The 19,355-nt window shown below is 33.9% G+C and overlaps 1 protein-coding gene across 1 annotated transcript in view; it reads right to left on the bottom strand.

The window, feature by feature from the left end:
• Positions 1-622: 622 nt before the first annotated feature.
• IFT74 (intraflagellar transport 74) overlaps positions 623-19,355 on the bottom strand; it is a 111,134-nt gene continuing 92,401 nt past the window's right edge. The window contains exons 17-20 of the mRNA XM_049771076.1: positions 15,631-15,794; positions 14,359-14,484; positions 2,520-2,580; positions 623-1,009 (exon numbers count right to left, since the gene is read on the bottom strand). Of these exons, the coding sequence (XP_049627033.1) occupies positions 903-1,009; positions 2,520-2,580; positions 14,359-14,484; positions 15,631-15,794 (458 nt within the window). The 3' untranslated portion in view covers positions 623-902. The remainder of the gene's footprint in view (positions 1,010-2,519; positions 2,581-14,358; positions 14,485-15,630; positions 15,795-19,355) is intronic.

The following is a 19,355-nucleotide window of genomic DNA, read 5'->3' as shown; positions in this document are numbered from 1 at the left end:
CCAGATTTATACTACAAAATTTTACCTCCGTTAGTTTGGTCTAGTTGATATTTATAAATTAATCTCATTAAATATTCCTACCATATAAAAAGGCAAATAATTAGAAAACTCTAAGCTTGAAATAATCAGCAGCAGTCATAGTCCAAAAGAGCCTATATTTATTTAAAGAATTTCTTTTATGCTATCTGTTTTGCTTGTTTGTTTGCAGGGATCATAACTAATGGTGCTAAGGAACAAACCCTGAGCTACAAACAAATAAAATGTGTGCTCTAACATGTGAGCAAAACCAGGGTCCTATAGCCTAGCTTTGAAACTCAAGTCTTCCTTGACATATACATGGGCCAAAAAAAGAATATAAAAGGGTCAGGAAGGGAATAAATTTTTTGGTTTTGGGAATGAGTTGGGCCTCCTTGGTTGTGTATGGAAGTTGTTCAAAAATGGTGCTCAGGATGCCACATGGTGGTAGGAATCATACCTGAAAACTATGTATTCAGTCCTTCTTTAAGATTGTCTTTTTGTTTGTTTGTTTGGCCACAACCGGTGATGCTCAGGGTTTACTCCTGGCTATGTGCTTAGATATCACTTCTGGCTTGGGGTACCATCTGGGATGCCGGGGATCAAACCACAATCCGTCCTAGGTTAGTGTGTGCAAGGCAAATGCCCCAATGCTTGCACCACAACTCCAACTCCAGGATTATATTAAATCTCCAAAACAAGAAACTAAAAACAAAAGATAGGTAATACATTTTTTATAGGCAAACTTTCTTGAACTATCACACTACTTAAAATATCACTTTTCAAAGAACAAGGAAATTCTTCAAGGGTAAGCTAATTTTTCAGTCAGCTTGTAGAAAGTTTAGCAGAAAGATGGTGTTGAGCCTCACTATTGGCTCAGATTCATTTTATGCTTGTAGAGCATCCACAATAGTTTTATTGTACTCTGCAATCTGCTTGGCCACATTCTTCTTAATTGGTTGGTAATCACTCTCTTGACTCTTGGTTGCTATGACTAATTAATTATGTAAGTTAAGTGAGAACACCACCAATTAAAATATCAATCTAACAGTAACTCAGAAAGAAACCAAATACTGAAATTTTGTTCTATTAAAAATTGAAACATAAAAGCACAATGAGAATATTTTAAAACATTATTATTTTAACAAATTACTTATCAACTAACATCTAAAACATCAAGCAAAACTTGTTATAAGTTTCATCTAAATGTAGTTAATATGTTATTTATGTCAATCTAATAGTATTAGTCTCAGATCATCAAATGCTCAAAATATGTTCACTAAAATACCACAAAATTTTCAGACAACACTGTTTCAAAATCGTCTGTTCTGTTTCAAAAACCTAGAGTGTTGGACTTTTGTATGTTGGGAATGGAGTATATTCTATTAAACTGAACTACAAGACTACTTGAAATAGAGTCTTTAAAGCATTTTTATCTGGAAGTAAGCCATACTTCTCTGCACTGAAGTTCAGCAAGCCTTCTAGAAAAGAAATTGTTACCCAGGAGCCTGAATCTAGACCTCCTATGCAGAGATGTCCTTGAGTAGGTCAAGGCAAGGAATAGGAAACAATTTTTGAGGAAATGTTTCTTAAACTCCACAATACACTGTCCTCAGCATCTGCTTCCTCCTATGATCACATGTAAGATAAGATGAGACATTAAGTACCATCTTTGCAAAAAAAAAAAAAAAAAGATTAAGTTGAATTGATTGAAATGAGATTAAAGGCCAAATTCCTTATGTGCTGACTGACTTGTTTATCTTCCATTCCTGTGTAAATATCAATGGAGCAGCATTATAAAAAAATAACAAACTATAGATAGGTACCTACACATAGATATATAGGATTATATATAACTTCCCTAACAATTTTTTTTGTTTTGGGGCCACACATGGTGAAGCTCAGGGGTTACTCCTGGCTGTGCACTGAGAAATCACTCCTGGCTTGGGGGACCATATGGGATGCCAGGGGATGGAACCGCAGTCAGTCTTAGGTCAGCCATGTGCAAGGCAAATGCCCTACCACTGGACCACCACTCTGGCCACAGTTTCCCCAACAATTCTAATACGAAAAAAATATTAACTATATTTATGATAAAATTGAGACTTGAACAAATTAAATAAAGTATCCTTAATCTATATATAGTAGAGTCAATGTGTAAAAGACTTCTCTGGAGGTGCAATAATATACCAAAAGCATAAACATTGACACTATTGTAAACTAGGTTATCACAACAATAAAAACAAAGTAGATCATCTAATTCCTCACACTATGCCTAAGCTAAATATGATTTTGCATATTTTATTTGTTAATGGTGTACATACATACTTAACTTTTGTAGAGTTGAAAATTTTACTTATTCTTTATATATTTTACTCGTATTTTGTATTATGAATATTGTACAAAATACAATATTTTTATTAGGAATACGTGCTAAAATGAATTTTTCTTGAAAAATTTCTTAGAAAAAAAAGTAAGATTCACATGAGGTTTTTAAAGGATACATTCTTTCATCACAAAATTATTTTGCTCATGGTGTTGCCACTTCCTCTCCAAATTTGTAAGCTAAAGACACAAAAGAAAAATGTCAGCCAATGGCCACACTCAAAACAATTATACACACTTTAAAGAGGATAAGGAGAAAAAACAACACTGAAGTTTAAATCTTATCACTCCTTGTAATTCACTGAGATAAAACCCATGGTAAACAAATTTTATAGAAGTTAAACAATAGTACATATATTAAAAATACAATGTAGAATTAAACAATAGATTTTACATTATGCCTAATTTAACTGCAAAATAAAATATAATTTAGCATGTCAACCAAAAACAATTTTTAGTTTTCTTCCCAATACTTAAAAGAAGTTAGAAAAAGAATGGGACATGATGGGAATTACTCCTTGAAATCTGGAAGTTTAATGTCACAGTTATAATGTATATTCTGACACTGTCAAAGGTTCAGCTATATAGAAAAAACTTCCTTATTTCCAGGGCTAAATTTCCTGTTTAATTCCACAAGTTGTGATAAGAACAGAGCTGCAGTGTGAAGATTATAAGTAGGCTGGTAAAAAGCTGGCACTGTTACAATAATTTCTGCATCAACAGGAAGTTAATGTGGATATTATATTGATGGTTGCTTCCTCAGAAGACAATTTTACTGTTATAGAATTAGACTGTTTTTCTGATTTAATTAACCTTGTAACTCTAGGTTACAGTCTTTCTTTTTTAAGATGCACAGGTTTTTTCCTCTAAACAAGCGACTATCTGAAAAATAAAACAATGTTCTAACTAGACATTTCCAAAAAGTAATAACAATTAAAAAAAGATCTAACAATTGAAACACCATTGATATTTCTTTTTGCATTGTTTAAATTATTTTCATGGCATAAATTCAGTATTAATATTACATCTAACCCATAATTTCCATTAAAGAGGTAAATCTATATATATGGATGAATAATAATGCATTATGTAAATCTAGCTGTGAGTTAACACTAATAAATCTAGTTCCCTCATATAGGACTTGGGAGTTAAGATGAACTTAAGGAAGCAGTCAGCACATTTATTCTTGACAATAAATCTTACTTTTGGATGGTCAAATACACTTCTCTTTCTCCTCCTGTTTCATGCTCAGAAGTAGCCTTCTTTAATGCTCCACACCCCTTACCCTTTAAGTACTACATGAATGATGCTATACAAGCAACACAGATGGTTAGATTCCTTTTTCTTTTATTATATACCTGCATTTGCATCTTACTAATATATCATGTGGCACAAGTTTGTATCTGAAAATCCATCTTTACCCTAAAACTAGCTTAGATAGTATAAGTTCTTCATATACTCTGGATAGTAAATCTATCAGTTATTATGATTTGCAAATATTTTCTTCTATTTAACAATTTATTTCATTGACTTGACTGTTGTGTTGTAAAAAAAATTTAGCTAAATGCAAGACCAATTTACTTAGTTTTGCTTTGTTGCTTATACTTTTGGTGGTATATACACTGTTACCAAGTCACAGAGGTTTTCCTATTTCCTTCTAGGAGTTTTATAGTTTGTTCTAATATAAATATGTATATATCATTTTAAAGAGGTATCAATTCATTTTTAAAAACTTGTTTTAAACAATAAATTATAAATGTCCAAACCAGTTTTCAGTAAAAATATACGGAAAATAGAGAACAGAATTTATTTAATCAGAAAAGATGTATAAAAATCAACAAAATACAGTATCATAAAATGTGTCTTTTGTTATAAATCTAATATATTTAGATTATAATAAATCATAATGTATAGGTTTCAGAACATGATTATTAGCTCTTACTGAGGAAATAAATGAAATAGATTATTGACTCAACAAATTGTGCCTGTCAAATATATTATCTTCAACTAATTTGTTCAATCAAGTTGAGCTAATACTTCATAAAATATAATTCTTCCTAAAATATATTCAAGAAAATATCATAATAAATTTTTTCTTTGGCTTTTTTTTTTCTAGTACCCATGCTCTTCAAAAATTCCTAGGATAACAATAACAATTCTATATCTTGATTTGTATAGAAGTAGAGACAGGATAACTGAACCAATAGTTTTGAATTATATAAATTAGTAATTATTAAGTTTTTAACAGTGGCAAACTTAGATAAGGATTTACCTCCTTCGGCAGAAGAGGACATCTGTTTGGCGGCGCCCAGGATTTAAAATTGAAAAATCCCCAGCTTGAGCTCAGCTGAGTGAGTCCAGCAAGAGTGCAGCCACTCTGCTTCACTCTGTGGCTGTGCATTTCTTCCAGTCAAGGAACTATATCACAACACTTAATAGGAGTAGCATACATCAAAGTTTACAATGGGAAAACTATGCAGAACCCCACTATGACTTGTGACTGAAGAAGGTAGTTATGGAGACCCAAGCAACACCTGCCACTTACATAACATTTGTGATCAGGACTTTAGAGGGGAAGAACATGTTATGCATTTTCAATGAACTTAGAGAAATGATGGAATGGGCAGCCAAGAGGACTCTAGAGGATATGGGAGTAGAAATTTTAAAACTTCAAACAGAAATATCAGGGCTAGGTGAAATGAAAACCTCCCTGAAGAGCCTCACCAACAGAGTTATAGCCACTGAGGACATTTTCAGTGATGTAGAAAACTCCGTACAACAAAAGAGGCTAGAAAAAGATCCTCAAAGAAAGCAAACAAACAACAAGAGAACTCTGGGATAAGCTCAATAGGAAAAAAAACATAAGAATCATTGGGGTCCCTGAGACTCAGGAAGAAAACACAGATGAAAAATCAACAGTCAAGGACATCATTACTGAGAAATTTAAAAACTAAAGAGTGCTTGCAATCATATTCTGGATGCCCAAAGAGTACCAGCTAGAAGAGATCCAGGGAAAAGAACCCCAAGGCACATCATAGTCACAGTGATGAAAACCACAGATAGGAATAAAATACTGAAAGCAGCATGATCAGAAAGGGAAATAATTTACTAGAGACATCCTTAAGATTTACAACAAAATTACCACAAGCAACTCTCAAGGCCCAAAGGCAATGATGGGATATAATGACAAACTTTATGAAATGAATGCTTCACCAAGGATACTTCAACCAGCCAGACTTTCTTTCAGGTTTGAAGGGAGAATACATAGCTTCTTGGATAAACAACAGCTTGGAAATTTTATAGACTCAAAACCAATCTTAAAAGAAGAGATGAAGGGTCTACTTTTAGCCAAGGCAGACTGAAAAAGCACAACAAACTTCTACAATAAAATGACAACCCCATGGCAATCACCTCTCTCAATGTCAATGGAATTAATACACCAATTAAGAGACATAGAGTGGAAAATGGATCAAAATGTTGAATCCAACATTCTGTTGCCTGAAAGAAACATATCTGAATAGTCAGAGCAAACACAGACTCAAAGTCAAGATTGGAGGACAATCATTCAAGCAAACAACTTCCTTAAAAAGGTTTAGGTGGCCATATTAATACCAGAGAACACAGACTTTAAACTTAAAAAGTTTATAAGAGACAGAGATGGACATAATAATCAAGAGATATGCACAACAGGAAGAAATCATACTCAAATATATATGTACTCAATGAAGGGCAAACAAATTATTTAAAATAATTGCTGATTATTTGAAGAAAGATATGAATAACAACACAATAATAATGGGAGACTTCAATACCACCATGTCACCTTGATAAGTCAACCAGACTGAGCCCAACAAGGATACACTGGATCTGAAGGAAGCAATGAAAGAGACTGGCTTGGTAGATATATCTATATATCTATATCTATAATCTATATCTATATCTATAATCTATATCTATATCTATATATATCTGGAAAATCTTCATCCTCAAAAAGCTGAATACACATTCTTCTCTAATGCACATGGGACATTCTCCAAGATAAACCACATTCTGGCTCACAAAACATACCTTCATAAAATCAGGAGAATACAAATTATATCAACTATCTCTCAGATCACCATGTACTAAAATTAGAAGTAAATTACAGACACAGAGAAAGCAATTTAATATTTAAAAATTAAACAGCTCACTACTGACAGAGAATGGATTAGAGATGAAATCAAAGAGGAAATGAAAAGACTCCTGATACAAATGAGAATCAGAACACAAATTATAAGAATTTGTGGGACACAGCAAAAGTGGTATTAAGAGGAAAATTTATATCCTTGCAAGCATTTATCAGGAAAAAATATAGAGCCTACTTAAATAACTTAAAGGCATAGATTAAAAAATTTAGAAAAGACCAACAAAATGAACCAAAAATAGGCAGGCGGAAGGAAATAATGAAGCTCAGTGCAGAAATTAATTAACTGGAAACCCAAAAAGCAATTCAAATAAATCAATGAAAGCAAGAGCTGGTTCTTTGAAAAAAATAAAACAAAATCAATAAACCACTAGCAAGACTCACAAAGAAAGAGAAACTAAATAAACTGAATTAGAAATGAAAAGGGGATATTACTACAGATATTACAGAAATTCAAAGGTTAATCAGAGATTACTTTGAGAAACTTTATGCCACAAGACAAGAGAACTTGGAAGAAATGGATAAATTCTTGGACTCCTATAAACTCCCATGGCTGAACCAGGATGATCTGGCATATCTGAACAGACCTACCACTATTGAGCAAATTAAAAGGTAATCAAAAGTCTTCCTCAAAACAAAAGCCCAGGGCCAGATGGATTCTCTAGCGAATTCTTTCAAACCTTTCAAGAGAACCTACTGCCAATAGTCTTCAGGCTCTTATAGGAAATAGAAAAAACAGAAACACTCACAAATAGTTTTCACGAAGCTAACATCACTCTGATACCAAAAGCAGACTAAAGACTAATATTCTTGATGAACACAGATGCAAAGATTCTCAATAAAATCCTAGCAAATAGGATCCAACGCCTCATCAAGAAGGTCATACACCATGACCAAATAGGGTTTATTCCAGACATGCAAGGATGGTTTAACATACATAAGTCAATTAACATAATACATCACATCAACAAAAGGAAAAATAAAACCATATGGTCATATCAATAGAATCAGAGAAAGCATGTGACAAGGTCCAATACCCATTCATGATAAAAAAAAAACTCTCAGCAAGATTGGAATTGAAAGAACTATTCTCAATATAGTCAAGGCCATTTACAAGTCCATGGCAAATATTATAATCAACAGGGAAAAACTAAAAGCCTTTCCTCTAAGATCTGGTACAAGACAAGGTTGTCCCCTCTCGCCACTTTTATTCTACATAGTTCTGGAAGTACTTGCCATACCACTAGGCAAGAAAAAGATATCAAGGGCATCCAGATAGGAAAGGAAGAATTCTAGCTCTCACTGTTTGCAGATGGCATGATGCTATATTTAGAAAATCCTAAAGACTCTACCGAAAAGCTCTTAGAAACAATATATTTGTATAGTAAAGTGGAAGGCTACAAAATTAACACTCAAAAATATTTTTGCAAAATTTTATATGCAAATAATGAAACAGAAGAAAGAAACATTACAAAAACAACCCCATTCACAACTGTACTTCAGAAAATCAAGTATCTTGGAGCCAATTTAACTAAAGAGGTGAAAGATCTATACAAAGAAAACTAAACCACTGCTTCAAGAAATAAAAGAGAACACAAGAAAATGGAAACATATACCCTCCTCATGAATTAATAATCATTACAGGATTAAAGGATTAAAATCATTACAATGGAAATACTTCCCAAAGTATTGAAAAGAGATAATGCAATCCTTCTAAGAATAACCCATGACATTTTTCAAAGAAGTGGATCAAACACTCCTGAAATTCACTTGGAACAATAAACACCCAAGAATAGCTAAAGCAATTCCTGAGAAAAAGAAAATGGAGGCATCACTTTTTCCAATTTTAAATTATACTATAAAGCAATCGACATTAAAACAGCATGGTATTGAAATAAAGGCAGACTCTCAGATCAATGAAATAGACTTGAGTATTCAGAAAATGAACCCCAGGCATACAACCAATTAATCTTTGACAAAAGGGCAACAAATACAACTTGGAGCAGGGAAAGCCTCTTCAACAATTGGTTTTGGGCAAACTGGTCAATTAGATTCAAAAAGGTTAACTCAGACTTATCTTTAACACCATGCACAAAGGTAAAATCAAAATGGATTAAAGACATGGATATCAAATCAGAAACCATAGGTACATAAAAGAAAGCATAGGCAAAACACTCCATGACATGGAGACTAAAGGCATCTTCTAACAGGAAACATCACTGTCCAAACAACTGATAGCAAAGATAAACAAATGAAATTACCTCAAACTGAGAAGTTTCTGCAATTCAAAGGAAACAGTAAGGAGAATACAAAGACTACCCACCGAATGGGAGAAACTATTAACCCAATAGCCTTCTGGTAAAGGGATAATATCTAAGCTATTAGCAGAATCAACAAGAAAAAAAGCATCTAAACCCATAAAAAAATGGAAGGGAGAAAAAAACAGACATCTTCTCAAGAGGAAATACAGATCTCCAAAAGGCAAATGAAAAGGTGCTTTACATCAATAATCATCAGGGAGATGCAAATCAAAACAACAATGAGGTATCATCTTACCACAGAGAATGACACACATCACTAACAACAAGAATAACCAGTGCTGGTGTGAACGTGAAGAGAAAGGGACTGCCATTCACTGGTGTTAGGGATGCCATGTAAACCAATTTTTCTGGAAAATATAGATATTCATTAAAAAAGTGAAAATTGAGCATCCTTATGATCCACTCCTTGGTATATACCCCAGAAACAACAACCACACACACACAAAAAATATACAAAAATGACCTCTGGGGCCAGAGAGGTGGCGCTAGAGGTAAGGTGTCTGCCTTGCAAGCGCTAGAATAGGATGGACTGTGGTTCGATCCCCTGGAGTCCCATATGGTCCCCCCAAGCCAGGAGTGATTTCTGAGCGCATAGCCAGGAGTAACCCCTGAGTGTTAAATGGGCGTGGCCCAAAAACTAAAAAAAAAAAAAAAAAGACCTCTGCACTCCTATGTTCATCATATCCTATTTATAATAGCCAGAATCTGAATGCAATCCAGATGTCTGAAAAAGATGAATGGCTAAAGAAATTGTGGTATATCTACACAGTAGAATACTATGCATCCTTTAAAATAAATGAAGTCATAAAATTTGCTTATACAAGGATGGACACAGAGAGTATTATGCTGAACAAAATGAGTCGGAAGGAGAGAGATAAACATAGAATAATCTCACTTGTCACTGGGATATAACAAAAATGAAATAAAACTATCTTTTATTTTCTCTAGATGATGTCCAGCAAAAATAGGGATGAAAATCAGGAGGAGCATTCCATGGTAGGTAGCTTTCCACAAAGAGCAGTGAGTGCAGTTAGAGTAGAGCAGGTCTAATATGAAAAGAATATTCATGGCATCCCTTCATTTGCACTCATAATAACCACAATGTCACAAAAGAAAAGAGAGGGTGGAGAGATAGCAAGAGAAGAGAGAGCAAGAGCTAAAGAGAGAGAGAGAGAATGAGAGTTAAGAAAAATGTCTACCCCAGAGGCAGGCAGGAGAGGGTGGGTGGGAGGGAAGAAACATCAGGTAGAATGAGAGGGAAACTGCTGACACTAGTGGCTGGAAGTGTGCACTGGTGAAGGTTGTTAAATATTGTATGACTTTAACTTAACCATGAAGAATTTTATCTGTGAATAAAAGCTATATTATGAACAACCTAGTAATCATGATGTTTAAATACAAACAAAATAAAGATTTACCTCCTTCAAGAAGAGTATCAAGTATATAATTTATAATTTTTGTTATTTCCTCAATGTTTTTTATTTGTCTGGGCCACAGTCCTGAATGTGTTCAGGAATTCTCTTGGCTTGTCTCTGTGCTCAGGGAACATAGGAAATGCCTAGGCTAAAACTAGGGTATTCTGTATGCAAAGTAAGTGCTTTTTCTGTTCTATCTCTCTGGTCCCATATTATATTTATTTTGGGGGCTCTATCCAGCAGTACCTGGGGACCTAGGAACACAGGGTTACTCTTGGAGATACTCAAACTAACAGTGAAGGTATGAAAAGTTCAATTCTAGGGCCCAGTGATATGTTGGGAATGCTTTAAATTATGAGGGAATCAGAATCGCACCCTGGGGTGCTTGGAAAATATGAGGTGCTAAGGATCAAAGTTGGGACTTTTTCCATTGCATGTTCTCCAGTCTTTTTTTTTTAATTTTTCCAGTAGCTGACAAAAAGAAATAAAACCTAAAATATGTTTACACAAGACTATACTTACAGACCATATGAACAGAATGCAAAGAAAAATGTCTGCAAAAATATTTGATCAAAATGTTACTTTTGGATATTAAGGTTATGGTAAGATACTGAAAATGAAATGATTTTTATCAATTTATATACATTTAGTGAAACAAAATAGTTTTTACTGAGAGAAATAAAGAGGGGAAAGAAAAAGAGAATTACATGTTCAAGAGAGAGCATGGGCTTCTCCAGAGTGGAAAATGTCTGGAAAGAAAATGGTTTTTTAATGCATTTAGAATAACAGTTGTAAGTTCAATGAACTTAATATAGTCAGTCTTTAACAGATCATAATTTATTATTTTGTAGATGATGCATACTTAATTTAATTATCTAATTAGTATTTGCTTAGCATCTCTGTGCTTGAACACTAGTACAGTGATAGGAGAAAAGAATAAGATGGTCATCATCTCTACCTTCAAAACTCTGAATTTGGAGAACAGTGTGAATCATATAAAAAAAAACAGGTGGCTATCTGTGCATCCTATTGATGCACATCAATGACCTGTGCATCATTCATCTGTAATCAGACATCTGAATCAAGAAATGTGAGAATAGGACTTCTCTTTAGTAGCATTACATTTTTTTTTTTTTTTGTGTTTCATTTTGGAGCCACCTAACAATGCTCAGAACTGATCCTTGGAAGTGCTCAGGTTAACCCTGGTATTCAGGGCTAGGACCAAGGTAGCAAAGCAAGACAAGTAAGTGCCTTACTTAATGTACCTATTCTGGTTCCTATTTTAAAAGTTAGAAGATATAAATAACCTAAATGTACAATAGGGAATTAGTTCAATAATTATAGCTATATAGTCAAATATTACAATTTACAATTACAATATTTTAAAAAATTTCTATGAAGAAGGATAGTACTGATGTATGATTAAAAACAAAAAGCAGGGGCCGGCGAGGTGGCTCTAGAGGTAAGGTGTCTGCCTTGCAAGCGCTAGCCCAGGAAGGACCGCGGTTCGATCCCTTGGCATCCCAAATGGTTCCCCCAAGCCAGGGGCAATTTCTGAGCACTTAGCCAGGAATAACCCCTGATCATCAAATGGGTGTGGCCCAAAAAACAAACAAACAAAAAAACAAAACAAACAAACAAAAAGCAAGGAACCAAAGAGATAGTATAAAAGTTAAGGCACTGTTCTATATGTCCTGTATGGCCTGGGTTAAATAACTAGCATCCTATATTGCTCCCTGAGAGTCTCCCGGAGTGCAGGGCTAGGAATAAATCCTGAATAGTAGGGCTACAAATTATACCCAAATCAAAATAACATATAAGTAAATAAAATAAAATAAAATAAAAATAAGCTTCTAAATAAATAAATCCACAGACGTGTGTATTGTTGGTATAAACATCACACATATAAAACTAGAAGCCACTCTGAAAAGATAACAAAGATATCTTTTAGGAGGTAGGATGTCACCCCATAGGGTATATTTAATTTTTATATATATATTTATGGGTTGAAAAATCTACACTAACAAAGTGTGCTTTAAAAATTTATATAGTTTAATATGTTTATAAATTTATATAGTTTAATCCATTTTGTGTGAAACAATATAGATAAATATATCATAGGTGTTCATCTATGTTTTCAATATACAGAACGTCTATGTTGTATTATTCTCTTCCCCCATTGGCTCACCACCTACAGGCTCATTTCTAGTTTTTTACTCTCACCTCCACTGTCTATAACCCCACATGTAACCATTTTTACCCTCAGGTCTTTGCTCCTTATGAAGCAGATGAATATCCTCTCTCAAGCTAACTGCAAGCCAGCTCCCCAAATGAAAAAATAGACTCTCAGCCTGAGAAGAAACCAAAACTCTGTTCCTATCAATTTCATTATCTACAAACTCCTATCCTCCAACTCCGTTCACTGGGTACCTATGTTTGCAACCATAATACGTTTCCAAGACACCCCCACTCAAAGTCATTTCCTGATATGGGAGTGCTGGGAGCCGTTTACAGACTCCAGATGGCCAAATCACAGTGGACAGCAAAGTGGTGTCCTGGAAACAACACCCTCCTCCCCCTGACTATATCTAAAACATAAAAAGGACATGTGTACTTCCTTTGTAATCTTAGATGTATTCCCTTAACATCTATAATGCTTTTGAATATCCTCTTATATAATGACAATTTTGCCCACTGGTTTTTTATTTGTTTGTTTGCTTTTCCCCCTTTCAGATCTGTTCAATAAGCAATGCTGATAGAAGAGTATCTCTGTACAGAATTCATGTTAGAACTAAGTTACTGGGAGTGTTGGACTTGCTCCCTTGGCTCCCAGATGCACCAACAATACCTTGTGGCATTGTTTCTCTTCTGCATAGGCACATTAAAATGAAAAAATATTACATATGCAAACAAGTTCTTATCTAATAGAGATGGGAGCACAAATTTTGCAATGCAATTAGGCCTTATACCCTGAACATTGGCATCATGATTTGGCTTAGGCCTCAGAAGAATGGGCATTGCCCATACACCCCTGAACAATGGATACCATCTATGGAAACAACCACAATTGTCTATAACATTACCAGGATGCAAACCTCTACCAGGGAAGATCCTACAATTGCTCTGGCAGTTGACTTACTCCGAAGAGTGCTCTCAACATTCAGATGACTTAGCAACATCCTGCTTGCAGAGCAGGTCTCTCTGCATCTAATGGTGAGGTGAAACTAGAGGATGCTCCACGTCAGCCTGACTTTGATGAAGGAAATGCACAGAATCCAGAATCTTTAAATACAAGAACCTGACACTAAGAGCAGCCAAAACGTGAAAAAGTTTCACCAGGACCATGGAGAATGAATGACTCAGGGGTTGAACAGACTGATATGCCTGGAGCCCAGAGTTGGTCTTATGCCAATAAACTTCTGAGGTGAGGCGTTCTTGTAATCAGGCCAAGGATTTTTTTTTCCTGTTTTTCCCATATTTTGCTGGGCCTATGCAAACAACGGAGATGGCCACTTTCACACCTTTACTACTGTATTTTTTTTAACACTTATCCTTTAAGAAAGAAAAAAAAACAGCTTACTGAACTTAAAAAATAACTGTAGTAGAATGCCTATCTCGAATACAGGCAGGGGATGGAAAGAAGGGAGAAGGGGCATTGGGGGTGAGAATGTTGCACTGGTGAAGGGAGGTGTTCTGTTTGTGACTGAAACCCAACTATAATGTTTGTAATCATGGTGCTTAAATAAAAAATTTAAAAATATATATTTTAAGTGCTTTTTAAAAAAATATTTTATTGTGGTTATATTTAAGTTCTTATCATAATGTAACCAGGTCAAATATTTATAAAAAATAGGAAAATTCATTCAACATGTGCATCAGTCTCAACCTGGCTATTTTTGAAGCCAAAATTTAAGTAGATTAATTAATTTAAAATAATCACCAAAAATAAAAGTATTGTTTGTTGATGAAAAGATAGATGAAGAGAACAGAACAGAGAATCTTAAAATAATAAAAATTTTAATGATTTTCTCTTTTTTACCTGAGAATGTGTCTCATTTTCTTGTAAATGTGTTTTTAGAGTCTCGTACTCTAAGTTTAGCTTCTCCATTATTTTTTTAAAGGCATTTCTGCGCGCTGATAACACTGTTCTCTCCTGATGTAATTTCTAGATAAATCCAAACAGAAGGAAATAACAGAACAATATGAATATAAGTTGCATTGTCATAAATAAATTCAATAATTGATAAAAATCCTACTAAGCTATAAATACTCTAAAGACCATTAATAAAACTATGACTTGAAGTATAATAAATATAATACCAACTGAGTTAATATTAAATATAATTTATATATGATTAATATATTTAAACTGCCCTATTGATTCTTACCCTACTATATTTACTTTTTAAATTTTATTTATTTGGGGCCCAAAATCAATGATGTTCAAGGGTTACTATTGGCTCTGTGGTCAGGAATTATTTACTCCTGGAGGTGCTTAGGGGACCAAATAGGGTGCTATTGGTCAAACTTGGGATTGAACTTTGGTTGGGTATGTGTAAGGATTCAAATTTGGGTTGGCTATGTGCTAGGTAAATGATCTACCTGCTGTACTATTACTCCGATCCCAAAATTTACTTTATAAAATTTATTTGTCTTTAATTTACAATAAAAAATACCTTAAATATTGTAAATGGCAATGAAAATCCACTGACAATATTTACATACACTTGTTGAAATGCTTTCTTGCTTTTCATTATTTACCTTTTTGGGTTTTGAGGGGTATTATTTTGGGGTGACATTTAGGCATGCTTTGGGCTTACTTCTGGCTCTGGGTTGAGAGATCACTCCTGGTGGGGTTTAGTGGACCATATGTTATGTAAAGAATACAGCCTAGGTTGGATACGTGCAGGGAAAGTGTCCTAATCAGTATACTATGCCTCCACCTCCAATATTTGCATTTTAGTTCTTTAAATTCTTGTGATAAGGGCCTGGAGAGATAGCACAGCGGCGTTTGCCTTGCAAGCAGCCGATCCAGGACCAAAGGTGGTTGGTTCGAATCCCAGTGTCCCACATGGTCCCCCGTGCCTGCCAGGAGCTATTTCTGAGCAGACAGCCAGGAGTAACCCATGAGCACCGCTGGGTGTGGCCCAAAAAAACAAACAAATTCTTGTGATAAGCACACCTTCATTTTTCTTTAGTTCATATCAAATAATTAACTGAAAACAATAAATCCTATAAATGATGTATTTTAAATCTTATCAAGAGAAATAGAATTTGAATGGCAATTTTGTAAAACACTACTCGCTTTTACCTTTTTCTTTTCTTCGCCTGATAATTTTAAAGTCGGTATATCATTATATGTCTCCAGATCAGCTGTCATTTGCTTAATCTTACTTCTTAGAGATTGTTGCTCCTCAGTCATCTTACTTTCCAGAAGCTCCATTTTCTGTAGATCCAACTGTAGACGCTGACTATCTAAACAAAAGAAAATTTGAGGCTCAAATTATTCAAAATTGTATTCCTCTCACATGTGGAAAAGCAATGCAACCCTTAAATACCTTGTTTAATGAGAATATATGCAATTAAATATAATAATAGCAATGATTGAGTCTATACAAAGAAAATAATTTTTTTTCATCTGCAGGCATACAAAGTAATTTGACTTATGCAGACATACTTTTTTTCATAATCATACAAAATATAAATAACAAAGTTTTTCTAAATAATAATATTACATATGAATCCAATACCTACATTTTAATAGGTGACACTCATAAAAGGGAAAATCAAGGCAATAAAACATATTTAATAAATATCTGAACACAATTTTATAAGTACGTCAATTTTGATCATTTTTGGAAGATACACTATCTTTACTACCAGTAATGAGCTAGGAAATACTGAACTTAGAAAACTCAGAGTTGGGTTTTTGTAAGTTATTTCATAATAATTTCATCAATTAATATAATTATCTTGGTTTATGTACATTTCTTTTTTTGTTGTTTTGTTTTTGGGTCACCTGCTGCGCTTAGGGGTTACTTCTGGCTCCATGCTCAGAAATTGCCCCTGGCAAGCTCAGGGGACCATATGGGATGCAGGGATGTGAATCACCATCCACTGCATGCAAGACAAATGCCCTACCTCCATGCTCTCTGGCCCTGGTTTATGTATATTTCTATATACAGATACCTTACTTAATAATGCATTATTGAGATCACATAGAATTCATGACCCAGAACTTAACTAATGTTTGATAGAAGCTTATCTATTACATTTCTCCCTGAGACATATCAAAACCTTTTGACTATTAGACTTCAGCACTTTTTCCATCTTTGGCACCACTTGGCTGTGTTCAGGGCTTACTCCTAATTGTGCTCAAAAATCACTCCTAGCAGTACTTGGGGGAATCATATGGAGTGCCAGGGATTGAAACCCAGTTTGGTTGCATGCAAGGCAAAATAACTTATCCTGTAGTCTATACCATTTCTCTGGTCCCTGAATTATTTCATTTTATCTTTTTTTTTTTGGGGGGGGGGTCACACCCAGCAGCACTCAGAGGTTACTCCTCGCTCTGTGCTCAGAAATCGCTCCTGGCAGGCATGGAGGACCATATGGGATGCCAGGATTCGAACCACCATTCATCCTTGATCAGCTGCTTGCAAGGCAAACACCTTACCGCTGTGTTATCTCTCTGGCCCCTCATTTTATCTTTTAACTCTAGAATTTTTCATTTGACTTTTGGGTAATATCCATTCCTCTATATGATTAATTTATTATGATATTTTGTCTTCTTTAACTCCTGCTAGTTATTTTTTTGTTTCTTTATTTGGTGGTCTTTTGTGTATGTGTTTTTTGTATCTGTTGTTTGTTTTTGTTTCTAGAGATTGAAAGCAAAGCTTTACTCATGCACAGTAGGTGTTCTATCTAGCCCCAATATAAATTTTTGAATACTTTTCTTATTTCTATATCTTGATTATTTCAGGCTCAGAGTATAATGATTGATTTTCCCCTAGAGTCACATTTTCCTATTATATTTGTTTTGTTTTGTTTTTTTGTGGGCCACACCTGTTTGATGTTCAGGGGTTACTCCTGGCTATGTGCTCAGAAATCGCTCCTGGCTTGGGGACAATATGGGACTCCAGGGGATCAAATCACGATCTGTCCTAGGCTAGCACTTGCAGGGCAGATGCCTTACCTCTAGCGCCACCGCTTCGGCCCATATTTTCATATTAATTTTTATAGATATTTACAGTATAACATATTAAGTGATTTGCTATAGATACTATAGATTCTGCTGTGTTTCTTTGAAAAGAACTGACTCAATTATATTTAATAATCTTTGCTTAATTAAACTCCAAAATTTTCTTTTTTGTAGAGCAACATGTAAATCTTTATCCTCAGTTCTTTAACTTTCACTATTTTTTCCCTTAAAACATATCCAATGCTATACATAGTTTAATAGTTAAGTTAGAATTTAGGTAGAGTTTATACAACCTATGGAAATCTGCCTTCTTCATATTAGGTTGTTTCTCTGACATGTAGCTAAGAAATCAGTAAGTAGGTTGGTGCCTTCATATACAATTTAGCAAACTTGAAATTACATTTTATAAACTGTACAGATTCTCAAATGGAAAAAATCAAATACAAAACTGCCCTTAAACCTTCTTTCCTAACTATATATCTGGGAAATTGATTAAAATATACCTGGAAGAATAATGCTATGATAAAAATCAATTTAAGAATTAGGTATATCTCAAAAAGAAAAGAATTAGGTATATCTCAATTAACAACAATAATATAAGTATAAAACACCATATAGCAAAAATATTTCAAAGTCATTGATTTTTAAAGTATTTTTAAATTTGATGTATAAATTTAGAATAGCATTCTTGAATGTTTCCTTTTACTCAACCAAGTTGACCTATTTATTACTTTAAAATATACTTAAATGTTTCTGAAAGGGTTTTATATCTCTACTAAGGTTGAAATAGTTAAGAAACAAAGTGCAGAATAAGTCATTAAGGATTATGGTGTTCCAATTGTGTAAATAGGAAATATACTTAGCTTGCCTGCTTTGGCTGGTGAAATATAAATCAGTTTAATATGAGTTTAATTCAAATGTATATATTAGGAAATACATGTAGGATCTACACAAACTTTTTCCTAGAGAAGAGAAATGATGGGATGGTATAAGGCAGTTTATCTTTCTTTAACAGCAGGTCTCCCCTTTTAAAATTTAATGCTCCAAGGGAAGCGACAGGAAGAGGATGCAGACTAGTTCCTTCTGATATGCTATGAAGTTGCAAAGTTTACCAAGCAGTGTGTACATAGTAGCAAAATCTCAGAAGGAACCGCTTTGACCTAGGGAAGTGTTTCTGAAGTATTCTGCCATCAGTGCATTTGTTTATTCCCTGGAGTTTCCTTTCCAAATATATAAATACAAATGATTGCTGACAGATTCCTTGCCTCTTTACTAAATGTACTACACCAATATTTCTCTATGGTTTTTATTTTTACTAGTCCTCTAAGGAGGCTTCTAGAAATTTTTGTTTTACAGATATCACTTATATAAATTTATGTACAAGAACTTTTGGAAAGCCACAAATTATACTAAGGTTTTTATCATGCTAAGAAGTAATTATACTCCTTAAGAAACATGAGGACATGAAGAAAATTCAGGGGAGTTTTGTAATTTTCAGGGTAGATAAAAAGACCTATAAAACTCCAATAACTATGAAAGGTAAATAAAAATATTTAAAAATCTACAATATATTCTTGTAGAAAAAGGTATATAAGGGTAAAAATAATTTATATGATTGCCTTAAATTAATGTATTAAAATTAAAAAATAGTAAATGAGGTTAATTGCAGGAGTCAGAATAAACATTAATAAAAAATTTCTAATAAACTGTTATCATTAATTATAAACTATCTTCATTGAAGATAATTCTCATTCTTTTACAACCCCAGATATGCAGAAAATTTTTAAAAGAAAACGTAAACACAAAGTATAAAAGTATGAAAGAAATATAAAATC

Source organism: Suncus etruscus, chromosome 1 (assembly GCF_024139225.1).
Source record: "Suncus etruscus isolate mSunEtr1 chromosome 1, mSunEtr1.pri.cur, whole genome shotgun sequence".
NCBI classification, from domain to species: domain Eukaryota; kingdom Metazoa; phylum Chordata; class Mammalia; order Eulipotyphla; family Soricidae; genus Suncus; species Suncus etruscus.
Note: the sequence above shows the minus strand (reverse complement) of the source record. Positions and strands in the feature narration are given on the sequence as shown.